General features: G+C 39.6%; 1 protein-coding gene across 1 annotated transcript in view; it reads left to right on the top strand.

Moving 5' to 3' along the window:
* Positions 1-5,827: 5,827 nt before the first annotated feature.
* ALDH1L2 (aldehyde dehydrogenase 1 family member L2) overlaps positions 5,828-22,865 on the top strand; it is a 33,875-nt gene continuing 16,837 nt past the window's right edge. Inside the window, 9 exon segments of the mRNA XM_051633108.1 lie at positions 5,828-5,935; positions 5,937-5,993; positions 11,826-11,967; positions 14,402-14,636; positions 17,052-17,217; positions 18,045-18,146; positions 19,744-19,833; positions 20,861-20,995; positions 21,392-21,517. Of these exon segments, the coding sequence (XP_051489068.1) occupies positions 5,828-5,935; positions 5,937-5,993; positions 11,826-11,967; positions 14,402-14,636; positions 17,052-17,217; positions 18,045-18,146; positions 19,744-19,833; positions 20,861-20,995; positions 21,392-21,517 (1,161 nt within the window).

The following is a 22,865-nucleotide window of genomic DNA, read 5'->3' as shown; positions in this document are numbered from 1 at the left end:
CGAGTCTAGATCAGCTTTGATTGATAAGTTTAATGCCAGTGAATGGCTTTATACTGTTTGCTCACGTGGAATTATTGACATTTTATACACATCATTTCTGAAAATCAGGTGACACTCATGGCTTCCATTGGTACCAGGAAGCTTTTATTTGGTGTAGCTTATAGGAAGTTGCAAAGAGTGCTCAAATATCTGTTAATATCTTCAGATCAACAGTAGTCAGAAAGGTTTTTAGACTTTCTTTAATACAGGGATTTTTGGTAAGCTGAATATTACTGAACACAGGCATAGTTGAGAAAACAATAATTTCTTTTGAACAGACCAAAATCATCATGAACGTAAATTTTCATATTGTACTTTACATGAAGTGAGTGAAATGGGAATATAACTATGGTCCAGCTGAAATGACTTGTTACATTTGAGTACTAGATAAGGTAGGTGAGAGAACAAAGTCTGAAAAGTAGTAGAATTTATGTGCTACTCTGACCATTTTATTTATGGAGTGAAATAGCCAGGTATCTATGGATCCACATATTGACAAGGGCTTGACTTCATGAGGTATTAAAAAACTTCTTTTCTTTGAAATTGCCCCAGTTGAAAATATCATTCAACAGTCCATAGTACACTTACCTGGTATTTTTAACCAGTATTTTTATGCTGTTCAAAAGCTAATTGAGAAGTTTAACATGGCATTCAAACAGGAACCATTTTATTAAAAAAAAAAAACAACAAAAAAAACCCAAAACCTAGTGAAAAGCATCCAGAGCAAAAATGGCTTCTCATGTATACAGGCAAAGCTCCACTAAGACTGGTAGAATTGAAGTTACTTATAGGAGAAGGAATTTGGCTTGCTGGATCTACAGGAAACCAACTATTCTATACATTCCTTGTCTGTGGAACATTACATGCTCAGCTCTCTGAAGATTTTATATAAAATAAAGTTCTTACTCAAAGTTTTCGTGGCAGGAATCCCAGAAAGGATTTACTATCTGGGATTTCCTCTTTGCAACTCTATTCAAAAAATACAACGCCAGCTTTTGCAGAAATAGTTTCTATTCTATTGTATGGAATTTGAGAGACTTCCATTTATGCGTATGAATAAGGCATCTTCGCATGATAATTCTTTCTGCTGGTTACATTGGTAAAATAATTCCCTTTCCTCATCAAATAAATGCCTCCTTTTGGTTACTCTGGAAAAATGAAATGTCAAGAAAAAGGTTTTAAATGGTTGTCTAGGTGGCAGAAAATCCATATAGTACAATTTGAAAGCCTTAAAAGTCTGACCTGAAATGAAATGAAGACCCAGTGAAGAAAAAATAAGAGAAGCAAGCTTTAAATATAAATGTTGCAGAGATAAAACAAGAAATAACTTTCCCATGAAATCTTGCTTCGCGAAGTGGAAAAATATGAAAAGTGTCTGTTGTATAAAATTTGAGTTTGAATTTGTCATGCACTTAACATAGCTAGGGAATAACCAGTACAAAGCCTTACTTTACTTTTTTTTTAATTACTCAATCTTTAAAGCTGGGTGAACTCAAAAGTACTCCTGAAGAATTTGAGCCTGAACTGTGACCAAATCTTTATTCATCATGAAAAGCCCCACCGAGGCTGATTTCCAACAACAACAACAACAACAAAAAGCCTGTGCAGAGCTAATTTAGTTGATTACTAAATCCCAGGGCATGATTTTCACAAGAAAGCAAATACTGGAAGATTCTGAGCAGTTTCCCAAGCACTTCAGTATTTGCACGTACTTGGTATCCTATGAAACACAGCCTTTCCTGATGATCTTGCCAAGTCTTGATGATATCTTCAAAGACACTGACTAACTTACGCTTCACAGAAGTCAACAAGGATTTATAATGTTCAGCTGCATTAGGACTTACATTAGTTCTGTACATTTTGACACAAACAAACATATTTTTTGGTGAACAAGCACATTTAGCTCCTGTGTAGTTTCTGTATACGTATCCCTATATTGGTTTTTGTGACTTGCTGTCATACATCTCTGGAAAATTAGAGGACTGAAAGGAAGAAGCCCATGCTGGGAAGCTTATTAAGGATAGTGGCAGGGTTGTTTTGTTGTTTTGTTATTTTTTCAAAGCTAAACTTTAGCTTTAAGAATCAAGGCCCAGAACTGGAAGAAAAAAAAATAAAAATAGAGAAAAAGTATAAAATGTGCTCCAAACATATTGCATAAATTTACACTGATACCAGTGGAGCTAGGATTGATTGATTAACAGGAAACTTTGATCATCTGCAAGGTACTTTCCTGACTGGGATACAAAAGTCAGTTAGGAATACTTTGTGTCACTTTTTCTGAACAAGGTAAAGCCCAGACAAGTGCATAAGAATATTTAATTGTTTTCTGGATGACAAAAAAATGTACTATTTGAATTGACTGTAAATGTTTACAGGGATCCTTGAAATTCTAAATAGCCAATTTGTGAAGTGGTTGTTCAAACCCTGCATATGCATTCATCACTGTTCATAAGGAAGACACTGCTGGAATGCAGATACCATCCTTGCATAAGACTTGGCATACCCTGTTCATCTCCCTGTCCCTCTCATTACTATGAAATCTAAAGTAAAGCCCACATCTTACTCCTCTGGTCTTCTTTGTATCATGATTCTGCTGACAAAGGAACACCTTCCCTTGTGATTTTTCCCTTTTGTCATCTAATATTTTAGTAGTCTGTGAAGTATTTGGAGATACCTTATTGTCTCAGTAGATGTGGAGTTGTGTTTTGGAGATGGAGGTACAACAACTAACTAACCTCGGTGCTTTCCACTGGCATTGTTGTATTGTGTATGTTGCACGTGTATAATGAATAGAGCCAGAAGTCTTTACAAATTGCTTACTTAGGAAAACTGGGTATTTTGCTGTAATCCTGTGTGTCAACAGTTAAATGCCAAGTGGTGTTCTAGTTGGAGAGGATTTTGGATCATGAACCAGGATGTGGAGTTTCATGAACTTCAGCAATGCTTGAATCCAGTTCTCAGCTTTGCAGCATAGGGCCATTTTGATGACAGCTTTCATAGCAGCTGTTGTTTGCACTCTACTGAATGGAATTTGTGCAACCTCTGTCCAGCCATAAGAAGACAACACATGCACCAATTCCTCCTACTGTCTGAGACAGTGAAATAGTTCCTTTAGTAAAGACTACATATCTACTTTTCATATGAGCACGTAGTAGTTTTAATCAGTTGCATGACTGACTTCTGTGTATAGCCCCTGTAGGTCACGACAGGAAATACATGTTTTGTATGACGTATTCCTATAGCATGACCTATAAAACCATGCAATTATTTACCTTCCTTAAAGAAACTGCAAATTCCAAAAGATTAACAACAGGTATTTCAGACCAACAGTGTCACCAGTAGTTAAAGGATGTGGTTTAGTCCAAGAAGATTATGACTTTTAGTGGTTTTGTTGTACAATTTTAAAAGGGAGTATTTCAAAGAAACACTTTTATCAGTGAAATTTGGTAGATTTTATGTGAGATAATTAGAAGATATGAGGCTGTATACCCATAAGAGTAGCCAGTAATCACAGAATATATTCTATTTAAAAAATAAGCCAGAAAGCAAAACCTTGTAGATTTCTTAATGAAAATCTGGAATTACTGTACACTGTTCTTTCTAAACCCATAGTACCACAGATACTATGTATAAACATATTGTCCCCCCTTGTTAATGGGACTTTTTAATTAATTCTACTAGTTTAGTTTTTAGTGTCTCAGGGCAAAGAAACTTACTAATCCCCTTAGTTGACTATTCCATAATCAAATAAGTCACCACATACTCCACATGAAGGCATCCTGAGAACAATCTTAACTGAAGTGAGTTAAATATACCTGTAGGGTTTTCACTCCATTGAGGGGAAATTATAGAACTGACTAGTGACTTACTTTGTTGACTTTCATAGCAAAAGCAACATCCAGTGGTCTATTTCAATGAAAAAGTTTTTATTATAATTTCTGTTTATTCCACTTGGTACCACCTACACTTAACAGGACTGACAAGAGCCTTGAATAAAGAGCAGGATATAGTTTTGCTACACAGGAGTAAATAATTATGAAAGTCATAATGCAAGCCCTTGTGTAAATTTACTCCACAGAGGAATCATGTTGTGCCAGCTGGATTTACTCCTTCCTTTGGGGCTGGCACTACTTGCCCTTTGCAGCACCTCTCCTTCCTGTGTCCCCTGAGCATGGAGGGAGCAGCAGCTCTGCAGCAGGTGCTCTTCTTTCAAGTATAGCTGAGCAATTGACATACCCTGAAGAAGAGGAGGGTAGGCACCTTGAAATTAAACCCTGGGGATTGCTATTGCAGCTCTTTTGTAGGAAAAGGTAAAACAAAAACATCAGCAAGAAATAGATGTTTACAAGTGCTGAGGCAGGACTTTATGTACTCTATTGTCTACTGTAGCAAGATCTCAGAAGGTGAAAAATTTGGCTTGAGTGTTGCTTCTTATCTCTCTGATGTGGTTCACATCTCAGCCACATGATGACCAACGGCTCCATTTTTTGCTTCCATGTTTTCTTGACAGGAACAGTGTATTTCAGCCTGTTCCTCACCCTGGTTCTTTAAGTGTTGCTGGGGTTTAAACCTGACCCAATTTGCAATTATGCTTATTACTACGGCCATGCTCTCTACTTTTGGGTTTGCTATGCCTTTTGAGATAATTTTCATCTGCCTTCTGATTTTTTTTAGTACTTTGAATTCTGTCTTTCAAGATCTTCTCCATACCTCTGACAAGATCTTCTTGTAGCTTTGATAAAGTATTGAAACATTTATGACCTCAAATGCTGTAAGATTTTTTATATTAAGTGGAATGAGCTGCTTTAAAACTAGAAGAATAAAATCACAGAATGTTTTGGGTAGGAAGTGACCTTAAAGATCATCTAGTTCCAACCCCCCTGCATGGGCAGGGACACCTCCCACCAGACCAGGTTGCTCCAAGCCTCATCCAACCTGCTCTTGAACACTTCCAGAGAGGGGGACATCCACAGCTTCCCTGGGCAACCTGTGCCAGTGTCTCACCACGCTCACAGTAAAAAATTTCTTCCTGATGTCTAACCTAAATCTACCCTCTTTCAGCTTGAAACTGTTTCCCCTTGTCCTGTGACTTACACACCCTTGTAAGAAGTCACTTTCCAGCCTTTCTGTAGGCCCTCTGGGTGATGTTGGTGATAGTTGCCAGATAGTCCTGAATGTTTTTTAACCTCCTTGCTGGCATTTTGGGCATTCGGTAAACTAAAAATACATGTCGATAACCTACCTGATCCTCCGCCTGTCACAGCAGCTTCACACGGATGTCTCGCCAGCACCCTCGGGAGAGGGGACACAGCCGGAGACTCCGCAGCCTCTCGGGCTGTAGATGCCCAGGGACAGCAGTGACCCCGCGACAGGGGCGGGCTTGGGGCACCGCATGCTCTCCCGGCCACAGATGCCGCCCAGGCGGCCGCGACTCGTGTGCCCCGGTGGGCCGGGAGCCCCTCACCCCTCCGCGCCAGTCCCGGCCCTTGGGCCCCGCGGGCGGGAAGGCAGAGCACAGCCCCGCACCGGGGGCAGAGCGCAGCCCCGCACCGGGGGCTGCGCCCCGCAGGGCGGGCGGGCGGGCGGCAGAGCCGCTCGGGGCTCCCCGCCCCCTCTCCGGGCTTGCACGCCCCTTACGACCCCCGCCGCTCCCCCGGCGCCAAGGGGTAGGGTGCGGGGCGGGGGGAGCGGCGGCAGGTGCGGATCCCTCCCCAGCCCAACACCCCCCCGGCCCCCCGGCGGGCCGATCCCCGCGGGCCCGGGCGGGGCCGCGCCGCCGCGGCCGCGGATGCAGGAGCTGGCCGGGCGCCAGCGGCATCGGCGCGGGTTGCATCAGACGGAGAGCTCGGCTCGGTCTGCGCCGGGCGGCCGAGGGAGCCGGTGGCCCCGCGGCGCCCCGCAAGATGCTGCGGACAGCCCCCCGGCTGCTGCGGACCATCTGCACGACAGCCGCGGTGAGTTGTGCGGGGCTGGGAAGCGGGACGGGAGCCTCCCCCCCCACCCTGCAGCCCCACCGCCCCCGTGCGGTGTCGGGGGCGAGCGGCGGGGACTGATGGTCGGCGTGTCCCCCCGGCCGCAGGGCAGCGAGGGGCCGAGAGAGGAGGGGGAAGGGGGAGCGGCGGGAGGGGGCATCAGGAGTGATGCGTATTGTCTCCGCCGGGGGGTGAGTAAAGCGTGTACAGGCACGGGAAGGTCGGGAGGCTTCGGGAAAGGGCTTGGTTTGGGTGAAGAAGCATCATCTTGCCCTGCGAGCGGGATCGCAGCCATCATCTGGGCGCTGCATCTTGCAGAGATGTGCCTGCAGGCTGCAGGGAGCGGGCACCAGCGATGCTGGGATCCTCCCCAGTAACCGTGTGTCGAGAACAGTGTGAGTGTGGCTGTTCCCTGCCTGCCTCACGCTGGATTTGCCCTGTGGGAAGCTGAGGGCTGCCTGCTCAGTTAGGAAGAAGAAGAAGCCCCCTGCTTTGGCCTAGGAGGAGTATTAAGTTTGTGACCTTCTCATCGCCAGTTTCCAGCTCTGGGGGGGAGGTTGCTCGGGATTGAAGGGTCCCTGCCTGATGGCCTAAATTCCGCTGTGCCCCGTGGTTCAGTTTTGTACAGCTCTGTCCATTTGCTCCAAGCTATTCTTTATGTCCTGTCAAATACAGACTGCAGAACTCCGGCAAGGAACGGCTCCCGGAAAGCCTTGCCCGAGTCCAAATTGTCCAGATGTGTAGGTCTGGCAAGCTGAATGAGGCTGGGAGAAGATTTTTTTCTTTCCTAAAGACTGTTCTTTGTTTCACGTTTGACTGCTTGGTTTAGCCTGAGGACAGCAGTCCTACTAAGGTAGCTACATGGGAGGGGTTATAAAGAGATTTAGTGCAAGCTTTTTGGAAAAGGAATCAGCAGTGCCAAGAAATCTGAATGAATGGCTAATGAGAACGTGTTGCCCGTAGATGTGTAGATGGGAGTGGAGGCTCCACGACAGGTTTCTATTGGGAGGCACTGGGGTTTAGCACATGTAGGGGGATCCTCAACAGAAATAAAGCTGCAGTACTGCTTTTCAAAGGAGGTATAATTCTACATTTCTTTTTTAAAAAAGGTAACATATTAAAATATTTACTAGGTTCACTAAGTTCTCATACAGAATAAATAAAATAGTGTGTCTTTTTGAAAGTAAGTTTCATAACCAGAGTAGCAGTTACTAAATTTTTGCCTTCAGGAACTGATAACCAGTTGAATGTTAGATACACATCCAAAGGAGGCAGTAACAGAAAATTATTTTTATCTATGAAATAAATATTCTCCTATGGGTAAGTTTTGTAACATTAGACTTTTCTGAGAGAAGAAAATGTAGCTCTTGGACTTGTCTTCAAATTTTAGGAGCTATAACTTGGCAAGATAGCTACCAGCATTTGTCAGGCTGCTTCTCTAAGCAGGGCTTAATTCTTTATATTAGTTTTATTTTTTGTTCAATGTTTTGTAAGAAAAAAAGAGCCAGACTGGAAGCAAACATTAAAATATTGTGTATTTTAAAATGAGCCATTGTAAAATAAATTCCAGTACTGTATCAACAGGCAATATGGCCAGAAATTTTAAATAGGGAAGTTAAACTTAAATCTGTACTTTCATGTTGGGGCAGTGAAAAAAAAAATACTTCCAGACAAGTTGAGCATTCAAGATAAGACTTCTCATACAAGTATTTCTCGGATTTTATGCTCCTTACCTTGATATTATTGTCTTCATCCAAACTGGGAGCACTTGAGTCAGAGAGACAGAATTATTATTCATCTATGTTATAGTGTAAGCAAAATAGAAAGTTAAACAAGAAATTAGAAGTTCAGACAATGAAAACAACAGAATTACAGTACAGCGAGCACCAAGTTCTAAATTCCTGTCTCTTGGTATCACTGTCATAACTACACTATTCTTTGGTTACTAAAGACATAAGAGAAAGGTCAGATCTCTCTAAGCCACCTGAGCTGCACCATAACTAGGTACTGGCTAATTTTACAAAAGTACAGCAAAAAATCCACTCCGATACTACATCACCATTGACCTTCCCATGCACCTGTTAATGAATGTTGTGCATCTGTAGTCAGTCAGACAACTGCAAAAGAAACCTAATATACCCTCTGAACATCACTGATAGAAACAAGAAAAGGTTTAATCTTATATCTGTTAGTGACAATTATCCAGTATCCATCAAGCACATTATTCAACAAGCTTGTACTGTGCTTTAATGAGCTTCCTTTTTAGAGCTTCTTGAGGAATGTTAGTGAAGGTATGCTGGCCAAAATGTGCCATTTCTACATGAAAGAAAACACCATACTTTTTCAATTTTGTGTCATCTTACAGAACTTTCAGTTTTAACTGGGTGTTATGTTCACATTAAATTCTTCTGAAAGGTTTTCCTACTTTCGCAGGTCTAACTCATTATATGTAAAAAAGCTTGAGAAGAATTTAAAAAATAAGTGACAGGGGCTATAAGATCTCATGCAGTTACTCAACTGTCGTTTTTCAAATAAGACAAGCAACTGAAGGTTTGAATCTGCGGTCTGATCATTCAAGCCCTTCTACATATGGGATTTCTTTTCTTCTCTTTTTTAACTTTTTTAACTCAGTAGAAATCTTGTGCACGGCTGACTTGTGGCTTTGGCTCCTGCTTTCTCCTGGTGACAGTGTATGTGTTAACGTGCCACAAGCAAATTGCCATGTCTAAGCCAGATGTTTAATGCAATAATGCAATACACATGTACCATGCATTGGGGAAGTAACTCAAGAATCACTGCTTATAGCACAATTGCCAAATCCATCTTGCAGTTGAAATCAGTCTCCATTTGAGTAACTTTTCTATAAGCGTGAGACAGCAGAGCTATTTTGCTGCCAAATTAATCTTTTTGTTCACTCCAATGAAGGAGTGGGAATTAGCTAGTCTTCAATCTTCTCAATTTTTGCCAGTGGGTTTTGTTTGTTTGCTTGTTTTCCTTTGGGAACTGTGTTCCCTGTTTGCTTCTCACCATTTGTTGACTCATTTCCACAACTAGCAAAAATTAAGCATTTGTTGCTTTACTGAAAGTACGTTGAGTTACAGCAGCTCATGATTTGGAACTAGAACTGGTATGCATTTCCATGTAATATGACAATCAGACTTATTCACAGGGAAACAAAAACTAGAAGTTAAGTTTAGGAACAGAGGATGCATATGTTATTAGCACTTTGTCAATAAGTGAAGAAAAAAGTAGCTCTTGAAGTGGTGATAAATTTGGACTGAAAATTACAAGATTGGCCAAGTGTCAGACAAGCAACAGAGTACAGCAGTATTTTTGAAGTCTTTTTAAATGGAGGTCAGATAAATTTATAAAAGGAATCAGATGATTGCTTGTGATGGCAGAGGACTGGATTTGTTAGCTAAGGTGATCCCTTCCAGTCTTGTGTTTTTACTGAGAGAACAAAAGTAGAATAAGTAACTCCTGTCTGTACTATCTTTAGTGTTTCTTCAATGTGCTAGTTGGGCTGCCAATGTAAATTAGCACCGTATAGAAATCAGAGGATTTCATATCATGCCAAACATGCTCAGTGATCCAGCAGGTTAATAATTTTCCAGCTTGCCTACTATAGTTAAAATAGTTAGGAATTATAATGCAGCAACATTTCTGCTGTAAAAGCAAAGATATCAGTCATAAAGCATTGGTAATGATATTGACCTGCATTCGTTGCTAGATAAGTGTTGCAAGGAGAAGTTGTGCTCATTGAAATTCAGATCAAGGTCTTTTCTTTATTAAGAACAAAATAGTGGGCATATTTTAGGCATTACTGCCCGCAGTGCGGCAATGGTTAGGAATATTTATCATCACCAGTCTCACAGATTTTTTTTTTACCAGCCTACTATAACAGCCTGATTTTGCAGGAGCCTGAGTTATGTCCACCTTTGCCTCTTACTCCTTGCTACTACTGCAGTTGCAGTAGTGCAAGGTAATGCTGTAATACAGAGACAGTTTTACTACATGGTTTCATTCTGAGGGAACATATTGTCTCTGGACAAATAGGTAATTCCTATTGTTTTATATAGAAAATAAAAAGCACACTTCAATATTCCTGTAATGAAACCTACCAGTTCATAACTCCCTTTTCTAACGCCAGCTGCACAACCAAAATCAAACTTGAAAATGGCAAAATACATCCATAATATTTCAGCTGTGATATGAATTGCAATGAAACAGATTGTGGGTTTCAGTAACCTGCTCTTCAGGACATTCCTGTTTGTCACAGAATATGTCATATGATCTGATGGGCAGTCCAGACCATTTGGTATCCAGTCAGTCCACTTAGTCAAGGTATCAAGTCCCAGCCACTGTGAGAAAGAGGAAACAGGAGGGAGGGGAAAACATGCAAGTGCCAACATACAGAACAAATGCCACTGGTTAAGATATTCAAGCAGTGCTTTGATTCCTCTTTAGATTTCTGAGTTTATGGCATCTAATGAGTCATTAAAAAAAAAAAAATGAAAGTCCTGTTGGGAAAGAGGAAGAATAAAGTTGGGGAGTATGTAAATTTATTTTCTACCTTTCTTTCGGTCCTCCTAAGAGGAGGGCTCCTTAATGGCCTAGGAATAATTTCTACTAGATTCAGCTTTGGGGAAGGTATGTTTTCTGCTTGTTCTGTCTGGACCTTTCCTTCAGAGCCAGGTCTGCTTGTCCATTTGTTTTTCAAAGGTTTCCAGAAGCTAATGGAAAACGCAAAGGCATGCCTTTATAAGGAATGGTTCCACCCTTCTGCCGGTGCCTGCATGCTCATTCCTGCTCTTCTGCTGGACCTGTGTTATGACTTGTGGCAGTGCAATGAACTAGATGAGTTAATAGATCCAGTTAAAAATAAGCTGCATTTCATCAGGGCAGTGCCCCCCTATCCAAGTATCCTAATGCAATTCTTGCAGCTACAGAAATACCAGTTCTGGGATAAAGGAGGTGTTGGAGGAAAGGGACTGGAGGTAGGGTGGGAGACGAGCACAACTGTCACCTAAATCTAAATGGTCTCTGGAGGATTTAGTAGTTTTCTCAGGGTGCAAGCACTTGAATAACGTAGCAATATGTGATATCCTGGTATCATAGTAGTGTTGTGATACTAACTATCCTAAAAACAAGAATTTGGGGCAGTTATTGGCACCTACTCAGTTTGAAGAAGCATAAAAGCACATGTCCAGTGTACTGGGAAGCAAAGGCAGAAGGCAATGGAAGGCAAACGAAGCTTGCAGGACTTCCTCGTAGGAGGATCAAATGGATTATTATTACCTTGAACTTAACCAGAACAATGTAAGCTTGTCTTCTTTAACCTATATATTAATCACAAGTAATATGCCACCATATAATTACAGGGATTTAGGGAGCATGTCCAAGGCACCTAAGTTATGCCTAGAAAAAGTGTGTTATATATGTTTCAAAAAACATTTCAAATTCTTACCGTATTAATTCTGACTACAAATAAGATCATGCAGCCCAGTGTGCCTCTTGTAACAAGCAGTGAGTCCTATCTAATGAAAATACTGGGAAACCAATATAAACATCAGTGACAGTATCAGGTGATACTTTTATGTTAAGTGTTTTCTCTCTGAATTGTACATTGCCTGTCTTTCATCTCAAAAAATTGATTATTATTCCTTCAAAGGTAGGGTAGATTGAGGTAGAAGGACTTCTCCATTTTAAATAAAAATTAACATTGATCAAGAAGGAGCAAGAGAGAAATGTAAGCAATTACAACATGTTTTCTTTGCATCCTAGAACATGGATTGTTTTAATTCTTTTTACCAGACTTACCAACATAAGCTAAAGCTAGCCCTCATAGGTCAAAGCATTTTTGGACAAGAAGTTTATAACAAGCTGAGAAAAGAGGGCCATAAAGTTGTGGGAGTGTTCACAGTGCCTGACAAGAATGGACAAGCTGATCCTTTGGGTAAGTGTGACCTTTATCCAAATGTTAAAATTACAGGCATACATAACAAACTTGGGTTTTCGTGAAGAGGTGATATCCATATGGGAATGACTTGCATATGCTGCCCTTATGAGACTGGATTCAGCACAAGAATTATACTTTAACAAACACAAGTCCCAGAACTGGTTTGACCTTACTAGTCAACAGTATTTGAAAGTCGTTTCTAACCATACAGGGCAATACATTATGATATTTAAAAAATAAATTAATCTGGGAACCTTATTTGAATGTACATGCTAGTCATCCTGAACTAGATCTGTATCTTGAAGCAAATAGCTGCTGAGCCTGTACTTAAGCACAAACGTCTGTCACTAGTTTCACTGTGCTGTCTGGGATACTCAAGGCATGAAGCCAAGACAGTTTATCCCTGGCTTTCTGCCCTTTCTGGCAAGCTTGCATGCAGCAGTGTACCTGCACAGCCTATTTCTCTTCCACTTGGACTATGGAAAACCCTTTGAAAAGGCTAGAGGAAGCTTTGCAATTCCTTTTTCTATTGCCAGGATGCTTACAGATTTTTGGGACTTTCTAAAGAAAGAGTTGTTGCTTGACAGGTGTTCAGAATTGTACTCATACCACAGAAATTAATGTGACAAGCTACTTTGGAATAATCTGATTTGTAACTTTTTTTTTTTTCCCTTAGTGGCACAAAACTAGTGCATTAATATGATTATGAAACAGAAGTGCCAGAATGGAATATACCTTTATGTATAATCAAATTAACAGTACATTCCATGAGCTATCTTAAGTAGGCCCTGACATGTTTTTACAGAGCTCTTACAATCAGAATCAAACAAAAAGTTTGCTTTCCTGGGCTGTGGCACTCCCAAACTAGCATTTTAGTTCTCAAGTGTATTATATTCTGTAACTCTACCTCATTAAAAGTTTTAATCACACTTTGAAAGAATTGGAGGCAAGTTATTAGTTTGGAAAAAGACAATTCAACAGTTATTACACTAGAAGGTGTAACTAAGCAAATCTTCCACTGATTTCAAGAATATATTTATTCTAACTAAACCATAGAATTAATGTCTTGCTCTCCTAATGAAGAAAAAAAAAATTACTAGATACTTTGTTTCTTTTACTTCCAGATGACTCAAAAAACTTAAGCGTCAAGTGAATTTTGCTAATGTTTCTAAATCCTCAGACAGCTACAGTTTTTATTTTTAGGAGCAATTGCAGTACACTCTAATATCCATGGAATGATACTTAAGTAAGTATTTACTTAAGACCTAGGTTAATAGGCTAAAGATACTTCAGGTCAAACTCCAAGATCCAACTCCAGAAGTGAAAAAGAGAATAGAAAGTACTCTTTCTGTATGTGTTTAGAAGATGTGTTTAGAAATACAAATTAAATTAGGTGAATTTTCCATACCTCTTCTTGTTTTCCCTTTTCTTCCTATTACACATACAACTTAACAGCTGTAGAGTTTGACTCTACTGTCCTTCTCTCTGTGATGAGTTATTAAGCAATTGTGGAGTAGCATTAATCAAACACCTAAAAATTCTCTCTGCAGCTAATGCAGTTGTTTTTTCTCACCTTTGAGCCTAATTTTGTGTGTAGCTGTGTGTCTCGCAGATAAATGGAAGCATATCCAGAAGGAATCAGTAAACAGAATTTTGAAGAAATGACTGAAGGCCTTTAGCATCTGTAATTATTTGCACCACATGGCAAAATGCTGCTGGCTTGAGTGAATCTTTGTTATGTGTATTCATAGAATCATGGAATCATAGAATGGTTTGGGTTCGGAGGGACCTTAAAGACCATCTAGTTCCAACCCCCCTGCATGGACAGGAACACTTCCCACTAAATCAGGTTGCTCCAAGCCCCATACAACCTGGCCTTGAACACTTCCAGAGAGGGGGACATCCACAGCTTCCCTTGGCAATCTGTGCCAGTGCCTCACCACCTTCATAGTGAAGAATTTCTTCCTAATGTCTAACCTAAATCTACCCTCTTCCAGTTTGAAACCAGTACGCCTCATCCTATCACTACATGCCCTTGTAATACTGTAATGCTGAAGTGGAAAATTGAGTTCTGGTAAAACAAATCTGTTGCAGGCAAATGTTATGACTAGACAAGAAATGAACTGTCACTGTTAAGCAGTCAATAGCATTCAGCATTCTTTTCTGCTTTTACTGGTACTTCTTAGCCAAATCATATGAGTGAACTTCAAGTTGAGAATTACCTAAGCTGTAGGAATGAGAATCAAAACCAGAATTAATAAAATATATCCAAGCACCAAGGTTTTTAAATAACGTATGGAAGAGTACAAAGGGCACTGTAATCCTACACTTGATGATCTGCTTGAGTTGTCATGCAACATCTCTCTGATTTCAAGTTTGTATTTTTAATAACAAATGTGAATTAAGAAAGAAATTTGTTCTTGCCCCTCAGCACTGGCAGCAGAGAAGGATGGCACTCCTGTGTTTAAGTTCCCCAGATGGAGAGCTAAAGGCAAGCCTATCCAGGAAGTAGTTGCAGCCTACAAATCAGTTGGAGCAGAGCTAAATGTCCTTCCGTTCTGTACCCAGTTCATCCCCATGGATGTTATTGACTGCCCAAAACACGGTTCGATTATTTACCATCCATCCATCCTACCACGCCACCGAGGAGCTTCTGCAATCAACTGGTGAGTTTTGTTCATCAGAACTATGTCTATGTCCTGATAGGATGTTAGGCCCTACCTATCACTCATGTAAATGCTGGCACAGTTCTGTTGACTTGCAACTGCTCTGAAGAAATTTCCCTGAAACAGCTGAGTATTTGGTTCATGACCTGCATTTCATACCTAAGATTCATTGTAATTTGCAATGCAAGTGCAGCTGTTATTCTGGGAAGATCAGTGATGTGATCTGTACATTCATATAATTTACTCACATAAATATAAACCAGTCACTCTGGTTTCAATCTATAATAAAGAATACAGTTCCTACACAAATGGGTAAATATGATAATGTGAAAGTGATTAAGAAAATTAGTGGTCAAATTCAAAGTTAAAAAATACAAGGTAATGTACAAAAGAGGAAAAATAACTACATGTAATCAGCAATAAAATTTAAGCCAATTGTTACTCATGGAAGATACCATGGAAGGACCTTAAACAGCATCTGCATTTCAGTTAGAACATGAAGGAGCTAGAAATTATTCAGAAAAGGCTAAGAAAGGTGGTCAAAGGTATTGAAGAGCTTCCACATGATGAGAGAGAAATCTAGGGTCTTCAGACTGGAAAACACACCATTGGGAAGGACATACACCATCAGTGTATTAAGCCGTGAAAAATAAGAGAAGGTCATTAAGGAACAATTGCTCATTCTTAATCAAAAGTTAGATCAGGTAGTAGGATTTTACTAAAAAAGGAGATACTTTATGAAACTGTTTCATAATGATACATTATGAAACTGTGGAACTGCCTGTCTAGAGAGCTCTAGAACAATGTTTTCATGGAGGAAAATTTGATGGAGGTCTATTCCACCAGAAGATGTAGATACAAGTTCTCAGGAAGTGTCTGAGTCTCTGAGCATTTTGGATATTCCTTCTTTAAGCACCACTTCTGCCCTTCTCAGGTAAAGGCTGTTCTCCTAAGACCTCTAAACTAACCTAGAATGTGGCCTTGATTTGGCCTTGGCTGACATTTCTTGTGTTTCACCCTCACACCCCTTGCTCTTATCACAACTTCTTTCATCTGTTGTAGCTACAGCCCTGGTGCTGATCAGATCGTTTCTCCCCACAGCATGACCAAGAAAGTCTGTGGGAATTGGTATGCCTAAAGGGGGATGAGGCACAAACAAGGGTCCTGGGCCTCTAAGGGGTTCCTCACTCCATTCTTTACAGCCTCTTCCAGCTGCTGCCACTTTACCAGCAGCTGCCTGCAGAGGAAACTGGTGTCCAGAGGAGGGGGCACACGTAGTTCTCATCCTGTCACCTATTCAGCATCAGGGACCTTTGCCATGGTGCCTTCTCCTCCAGCCATACAGAGGAAGTGCCAGGGTGCTCTTTCAGCATTTGTACATAGTATAAAATGGAATAGATGCTTCCTAAGTGTGTGAATGATCTGATACAGGCTAGCCAAACTTCTGCCATCTTTCACTTCTGTCAACCTGCCAACTTCCTCAGCTGTCTTTCGAGTTTCTCCCTCATGCTGCACAAAGGTGTGATTTACTCCTTTTGATAACATAGATTTCTGTGCTTACAAGTAATAGTGATTTTTCATGTGTATTAGCCATCTCTCAGATGATCCTGTGGCAGGGTGGACTGCCAAGGGAATACTTACATGAGATGTGTCTTACAGATAATGGCATTGGTGTTTGCATGCAGATAAGTGGTTAAAAGCCTGTAGGAAAGTTATGTCTCTATCCATATCTGGCTTCTTTAAACACACATCTGTTTGATTACATATCATTCTGAGGCACATGCAGCTCCAAAGGAGAACTGGAAATAGGTGGCTGGAGTTCGCTTCAGATTCAGAGGCAGATCCTGAGCTGATGTAAATTGGCATAGGTCTGTTCATTCACAGCAGCTGAGAATCTAGCTGGATATTAATCCCTTTAATGACTCTTCTTTAGACAGTTGTATGTCCATCATTATCCACTCTTAGCTTAGCTTTTTTTTCAGCTGTTGGACAGCTGTACTTTCCTTGCTGACCTACAGATCTGTGGTGAGGCTTAGCTCATGACAATAAACTATGAATTATTCAGATAATATGCTGTCTAGGTGCTTTCATCTTTCAAATAACATTGTAACTGTTGCACACTTTTTGCTCTGTGTGTCTTACCTCTAATAATACTTCAAAAATCATTATAAAAATAAATTGTTTGATAGACACCACGGATTCAGCTGCAGTGTTTTTTATGTCATTTTGTGAAAACCACGCATCAACAGTATCAAAAATGGGTTTCTGACTATGAAACGAGCAATGAAACTAGTACTAAAATTGGTTAGTGTTTTCTGTCTACCTATCACAAATGAATGTATAACAGATGGGTTGGTGTCCCTGACTACTCTCATACTCTGTATTTACTGTAAGGCTTTTTTTTTTTGTGTCTAGGACTTTAATTCAAGGAGATAAGAAAGCAGGATTTACTATTTTTTGGGCTGATGATGGTTTGGACACTGGACCAATACTTCTGCAGCGAGAGTGTGATGTTGGCCAAAATGATACTGTGGATGACCTCTATAACCGGTTTCTCTTCCCAGAAGGAGTAAAGGCCATGGTATGTTTAGCTGGACTAAATAACAACATTTTAAGAGGAAAAGGAAAGCATCTGCTGGAGTTTGCAAGTAAAGGAAATGTAGACAAGATGCATACATTTGAAAAGACAGAGGTTGTGGTGCTCAGCCAAATCCTGGACTTCAGTGAAGTTTTACTGCTTCACAACAGCTGAGGAGATGGCTTCAGAATATTTATTGCTGGCAGCAGACAGAGCATATCCTGTTTCCACAGAAGGCAAGAAGTCTTACTTGTCTGGAATGTACTTCTTTCCACAGATTTATTTAATTTATTTAAAAGGTGAAATTTTTACAGGCACAAGAGAAAAGAGAATGTTAGGGGTGAGGCTGAAAACACAAGGGGGATGGTGTTTTATGTTCAGAGCCCTGGTGGATATGCTTTGGATATTGTGTGCTTGCCCTATTTTGTTTTGTTTTAAAATGAAGAGAAAGAAAATGCATTTAAAATACTCAGTGTGGATTGTTAGAGATATTTTTTCTCTCTCATTTAAAAGCAGAGAAATAATTTACTGCAGGAAGAAAAAGGAAAGAGTTGAATACAAACATATAGAGCCACATTCTGGTCCTGGAGAATTTAAGCAGCTGCTATATGTTTGGTGTCTGGGTACAGGCATCCAATTTCTGAGGCCATTTCTTTTGTCAAAGCAGTTTTAGCATATATATATATGTTAATCAGGGCAGCATTTTGGGAATCCTTGGTTTTAAAAATAAACCAGTTCCCCTTGTGGTGGTATTTTTCTGTCATTCACATGTGTGACTGAGATAAAAAGACAAACAAAGCTAACATTAATTCTGTTACTTTTTTGCATAGGTGGAAGCTGTGCATCTAATTGCTGATGGTAAGGCCCCTCGTATTCCTCAGCCTGAAGAGGGGGCGACATATGAAGGGATCCAGAAAAAGGAAAATGCAGAGGTAGTGTTAAAATAACACTGTGTTTTGTGTATATCACTAGAAAAGTTATTAGCTCAGTGATATCAAGCTAACATGAATTTTAACTCAGCTGTTTCCCTACCTCTTATTCCTGGGATAACTCCAAGGATGCATGTAATGGAGCCTGAGGTTAAGTTCCTATTCCCTTTCAGCAGTTACATATATTTAGAAACTTCATGTCCTACTTGGGATCATCTACACACAGCTAGATGGCAGCTGCACCATCAATGGATTCTTAATCCATTACCATACTTTTAAATACAGCATTGAATGGAGATAGCTCTCTCTGTTTACCAACAGTCCATATTAAATTCTCTACCAGAAGCAGATATGATGTTAGGAAAAGCAAGTGTTGGCACTTTCCTGTTGGCACCAGGAAGAAAAAATATAGGTCATGTAAACAAGTGAACACCAACATAAGAATTATGTTCTATTAACACCCTCACTGCATTAGCTGAATCTGCTTTATGGTTAGGAAGGCCACCATAAAATTATAGTGAATGCTGCCTGTAATATCTCCTTTTCCTTTTCTAGACCTGTGCAGAAGTTTGAAAAGAAATTAAAAAAGAAAAAATTATTCCACTTGTCACTTGTCCGTGGCAAATGTAGTCTTTTCCGCCTGATATATTGTAGGTGTAGCTTTTTATCAAATTTCAATTCCTGACTTACCTTAGAAACAAACAGCTTTGCATAGAGATATTTTTATTCATCCATATAATATAACATAATGTAATATAATACAATATAGAATGAGCTTCCTTGGAGTGAACTAGCTTTATCTCCTGGCTGTAAAACTGTTCTCATTGGCTTATAACTTGCTTCTAAATATTCTTTGAGCTTAAACTAAGAAGGATGCTCAGTAGCTGAGTTTTGTTATTTAATAGCTACTCTGATACTTTATTTAATTAATTTTGTACATGTACTTACAATAATGCAAAGATAAAGTAATACATTTTCACTGGTGTTACATATTAAATATACATGACATTCTGAGAAAAAGCATTATTTCCTTTTTCCATGAAGTTTTGCAGGAAATGCAAGTTGCAGTAGAGATTCCATTTATGAAACTATTGTTTATAAGGATTAGTAAATGACTAGGAAGTATTTTAATAAAAGTTAATATATTCATTAAAGAACTAAGGGTCCAAGTAGCTAATATTCAGCAGAAGGTGATACCCCAGCCATACCTATTGATATTTATACTCTGCTTATTACATTTGTTAATAATAATATTAAATATTTATGAGTTAATACCTAGTAGCAAGGGTTATATTTTAATTATATTAGTGTGAGGAGGAAAATTTATTAAAAATATATAGGCTGTACAGAACACAGAATTGCTAAGAGAATCCCACTTGATAGGCCATTGATAATCAGCCATCTGGAGATCACTGATCTTCCTTTATTAGGCCAGAACCTTTCAGTGTTCTTAAATAAGTGAAAACTTTTCTGTGTCCTTTAATAAGTGAACAGTTGAAAGAGAAGAAGGGAGAATTTTTAATTCTTATATAGGAAAACATTACTAACTTGATTTATAACTAAACAGAGAAGAATTAGCTGGTATATCTTGATTTCCTAGATCTCGTGGGACCAACCTGCAGCAGCTTTGCACAATTGGATTCGAGGGCATGATAAAGTGCCTGGAGCATGGGCAACAATAGATGGCCAGGTATGCTCTGAAAACCAGAAGAATTTTCTTCTTTTCTGTACCTTCTTTTTGAACTTCTTAAATTACGAATCTAGTGATGCCTGCATGCAGGTGAATACAAGTGAGAGTTACTTTGAAGTAGCTCTCATTTGTTGACTATATGTTTTATATATATCAAGCATCTAAGCAAATGTACAGAGCAGAGTAGTTAAGATTTTAATATTTTTTTTATGATAGGTCCATTTAATTAAAAGAAAGACAGGAGCAATATCTGGAAAAAAAATGGGCATGATACAAAACAATAATTAAGAATGGCAGAACCAGGCTGTACCAGTCATTTTGGGAAGCTGGCATGCATTACAGTGTGTGACCCATGTCATGTAGTGGGCAACATGATGGTATTAACAGTAAAAGGAATACTGTGAGCTATTGAAACAACAGAGGAAGTTTTATTTTACGGAGATGTGGACCTAGATCATTTGCAGAAATGAATATATTTCATTTTATCCAAAACCAACGACTTTCTTTCAATGGATTGAAAGTACTATACTTTTGATCCACATTGTAATTGCGTAAAATATTTTTTAAATCACATTATCTTTCCTGGTTGTGATGGCCAGGTTTTGTTACCTAACTATTAGCCATCAGCTGGTAGGCTGCCTTGTTTTGCCCTAATGTCCAGAAACTGTTGCTGATTTAAGAGCCCAGAAAGAACAGAAGAGCCTAGGAGCAAGGCAGTGTTCATTCAGCACTGCCAGCTGGGAGCAGAGCAGGACTCCAGCAGCCACACTTAGACTTCTGGTGGCTCTTCTCACTGGTTCTGGCATGCACATTTTTACAGCTAAGCAGCTTTGCAGGTTTAGGCAACTTGCAAAGTTTTACATGTCCTGGGTTGTAAAGATACAGATATAACGTTGTAACATGTTTTCCATGTGTAGGTGCTTAAATTTTATTTATATTATATTAAAGCTTCAAACACTATAATTTCATAATTAGGATTTTAAATCATGTTTAGAACCTGTGCACTTTTAATTCTGTTTATTTTTAGGCGGTTACTTTTTATGGATCATCATTACTTGATGCTTCAGTGCCTGCTGGACAAGAGCTGGCAATAAAAGGTGCTTCAAGACCTGGACTTGTAACCAAGAATGGTCTAGTCGTTTTTGGTAATGATGGGAAGATGGTAAGTGCTCACCCCAGCAAACACAATGGATGGAAGAATTTTAGTAGAATGTGGAAGTAGTGTGAGACTGCCAAGTTATACAAATCCAGCTGCTAAAGGCAGAGAGCTAATGAGCTTGAGGTTTATCAATCCTATGCCGTCTTACAGAAAAGACATTCATGTTTTGCTTCTCATTCAGTCCGTGTTTGTTTCTAATATGGATTGAAATGTACTAACACTAGGAGAGAATCTGTAAGACAAGTAGAAGTGGGCTGTGTTAAATTACCTGTATTATAGCAGCTTTCCTGCAAACCATTTATATGACTATTTTGATAACTATATTGATGCCTACAAATTCTTCACATAAAGATCTATTGCCTCCCAGATTATTTAAAATCATATCCTCTTATTTTTCAGGTACTAGTGAGAAGTCTGCAGTTTAAGGATGGAAAAATGATTCCTGCATCTAAATACTTTTCTGCTGATGAAACAACTACCCTGGAACTTACAGAAGAGGAGAAAAAGATGGCGGAAGATATTAGGGTAATTCAATAAACTGCTTTAGTAGGATGTTACTTCAGACAAAAGCATGACATACTTCTTATTATAGGCAAGGCATATCTTTCATTTAACCATGCAAATGGCTTTTTTTATAAAAATGTACTAAAAAAGTATGGGGTTGAATCTTTAGTTATTGAAGTTAAATCAGGTGGGACTGGGAATTCACTGGAGTACTCACACATAACTCCAGAAAACTTTTCAGACACAAGTGATACAAAGACAGTCATTGCAGGGTCAGTTATGGTAAATATTTATGAATTACTAAGGTTGGAGTGAGAAAAAAAACAAATAGACCTTCACTTCACAACACTCAGGTTTTCAACACTGAGATCCTTTCTTCACTATGGTGTTACTCACTAGGGTGTGTTCAGGGTGGTCTGGGTGGAGAAACTCCAGAGAGTCTTAGAACAGCAGTCTGAAAGGGAAAAGCAGAAGTTTTTCTCCCTGTATCTGTTTGCACAGTCTCTCTTCTGCCACAACCACACGCAAGGGTCTGGCTGGCAGAGGGATGCAGCAACGGGGCAGCTGGAGCAGAAAGCTCTTATAGCCAGAGATGCATTTTGCTGCCCTCTCATGTAATGCATCCCTCTGTAGTCCTTCCCAGGGGCTCAGCTGGAAGCCATATTTGCCATTAAAGTTTTGTGCCAGAACAACTGAATTGTAGATGTCTTCACTTCTGCTAACTCTGCTCTAGGGTCAGTAACCTTTGGCACAGGTCAGGGAGCCTGATGAACCAACATTTTTAACTGCTGCTCAGGATTACCTTGAATCTGCTTGCCAGCAACCTAAATGCTGCCTGCAGCTATTGACAGTACCAAAAAGAAATATAAACTCTGCAGTTTGTGGCACTGCATGTTAACTCTGAAACCTAATTATAGTTAATTGAAGTATCACATTAACAGTTATTTCACTGTTCATGTTAGTGGAAATCTCCATCTCATGCATGCAGCTTAAACTGCTTCTCAGCTCTGCTCAGGTGCTGGAAGTGCCAACAATCCAGTCAGAAAGTGCTCCAGGCTGTCCTTTCCTTTGCTGACTTCCCATATTGCAAAGAGAAGTTATTCCTTGGAGGATAAAACCTTCAAGAAATGGGCCTGGAAATTATTAGCATTGTGCCATTCAGGTTGCTTGCCTTACTAGATGAAGTTATGATGTACAAAATAATACTTTTTTATAACCTAATTATGCTGAAGATTTAATTGGCTAACATGATGTCTCAAGAAAGTTCTAGATCCTCTTAAAATACATTTCTGTTTTAGAATCATTTAAATAACACACAGTGCAGGCACAGATACCATAGAAAATACTGTTTGGTAAATACTTCTTGAAA

This window comes from Apus apus, chromosome 1, assembly GCF_020740795.1.
Source record: "Apus apus isolate bApuApu2 chromosome 1, bApuApu2.pri.cur, whole genome shotgun sequence".
In the NCBI taxonomy this organism is placed as follows: Eukaryota; Metazoa; Chordata; class Aves; order Apodiformes; family Apodidae; genus Apus; species Apus apus.
The sequence above is the reverse complement of the archived record's forward strand: the minus strand, read 5'-3'. Positions and strand labels throughout refer to the sequence as shown.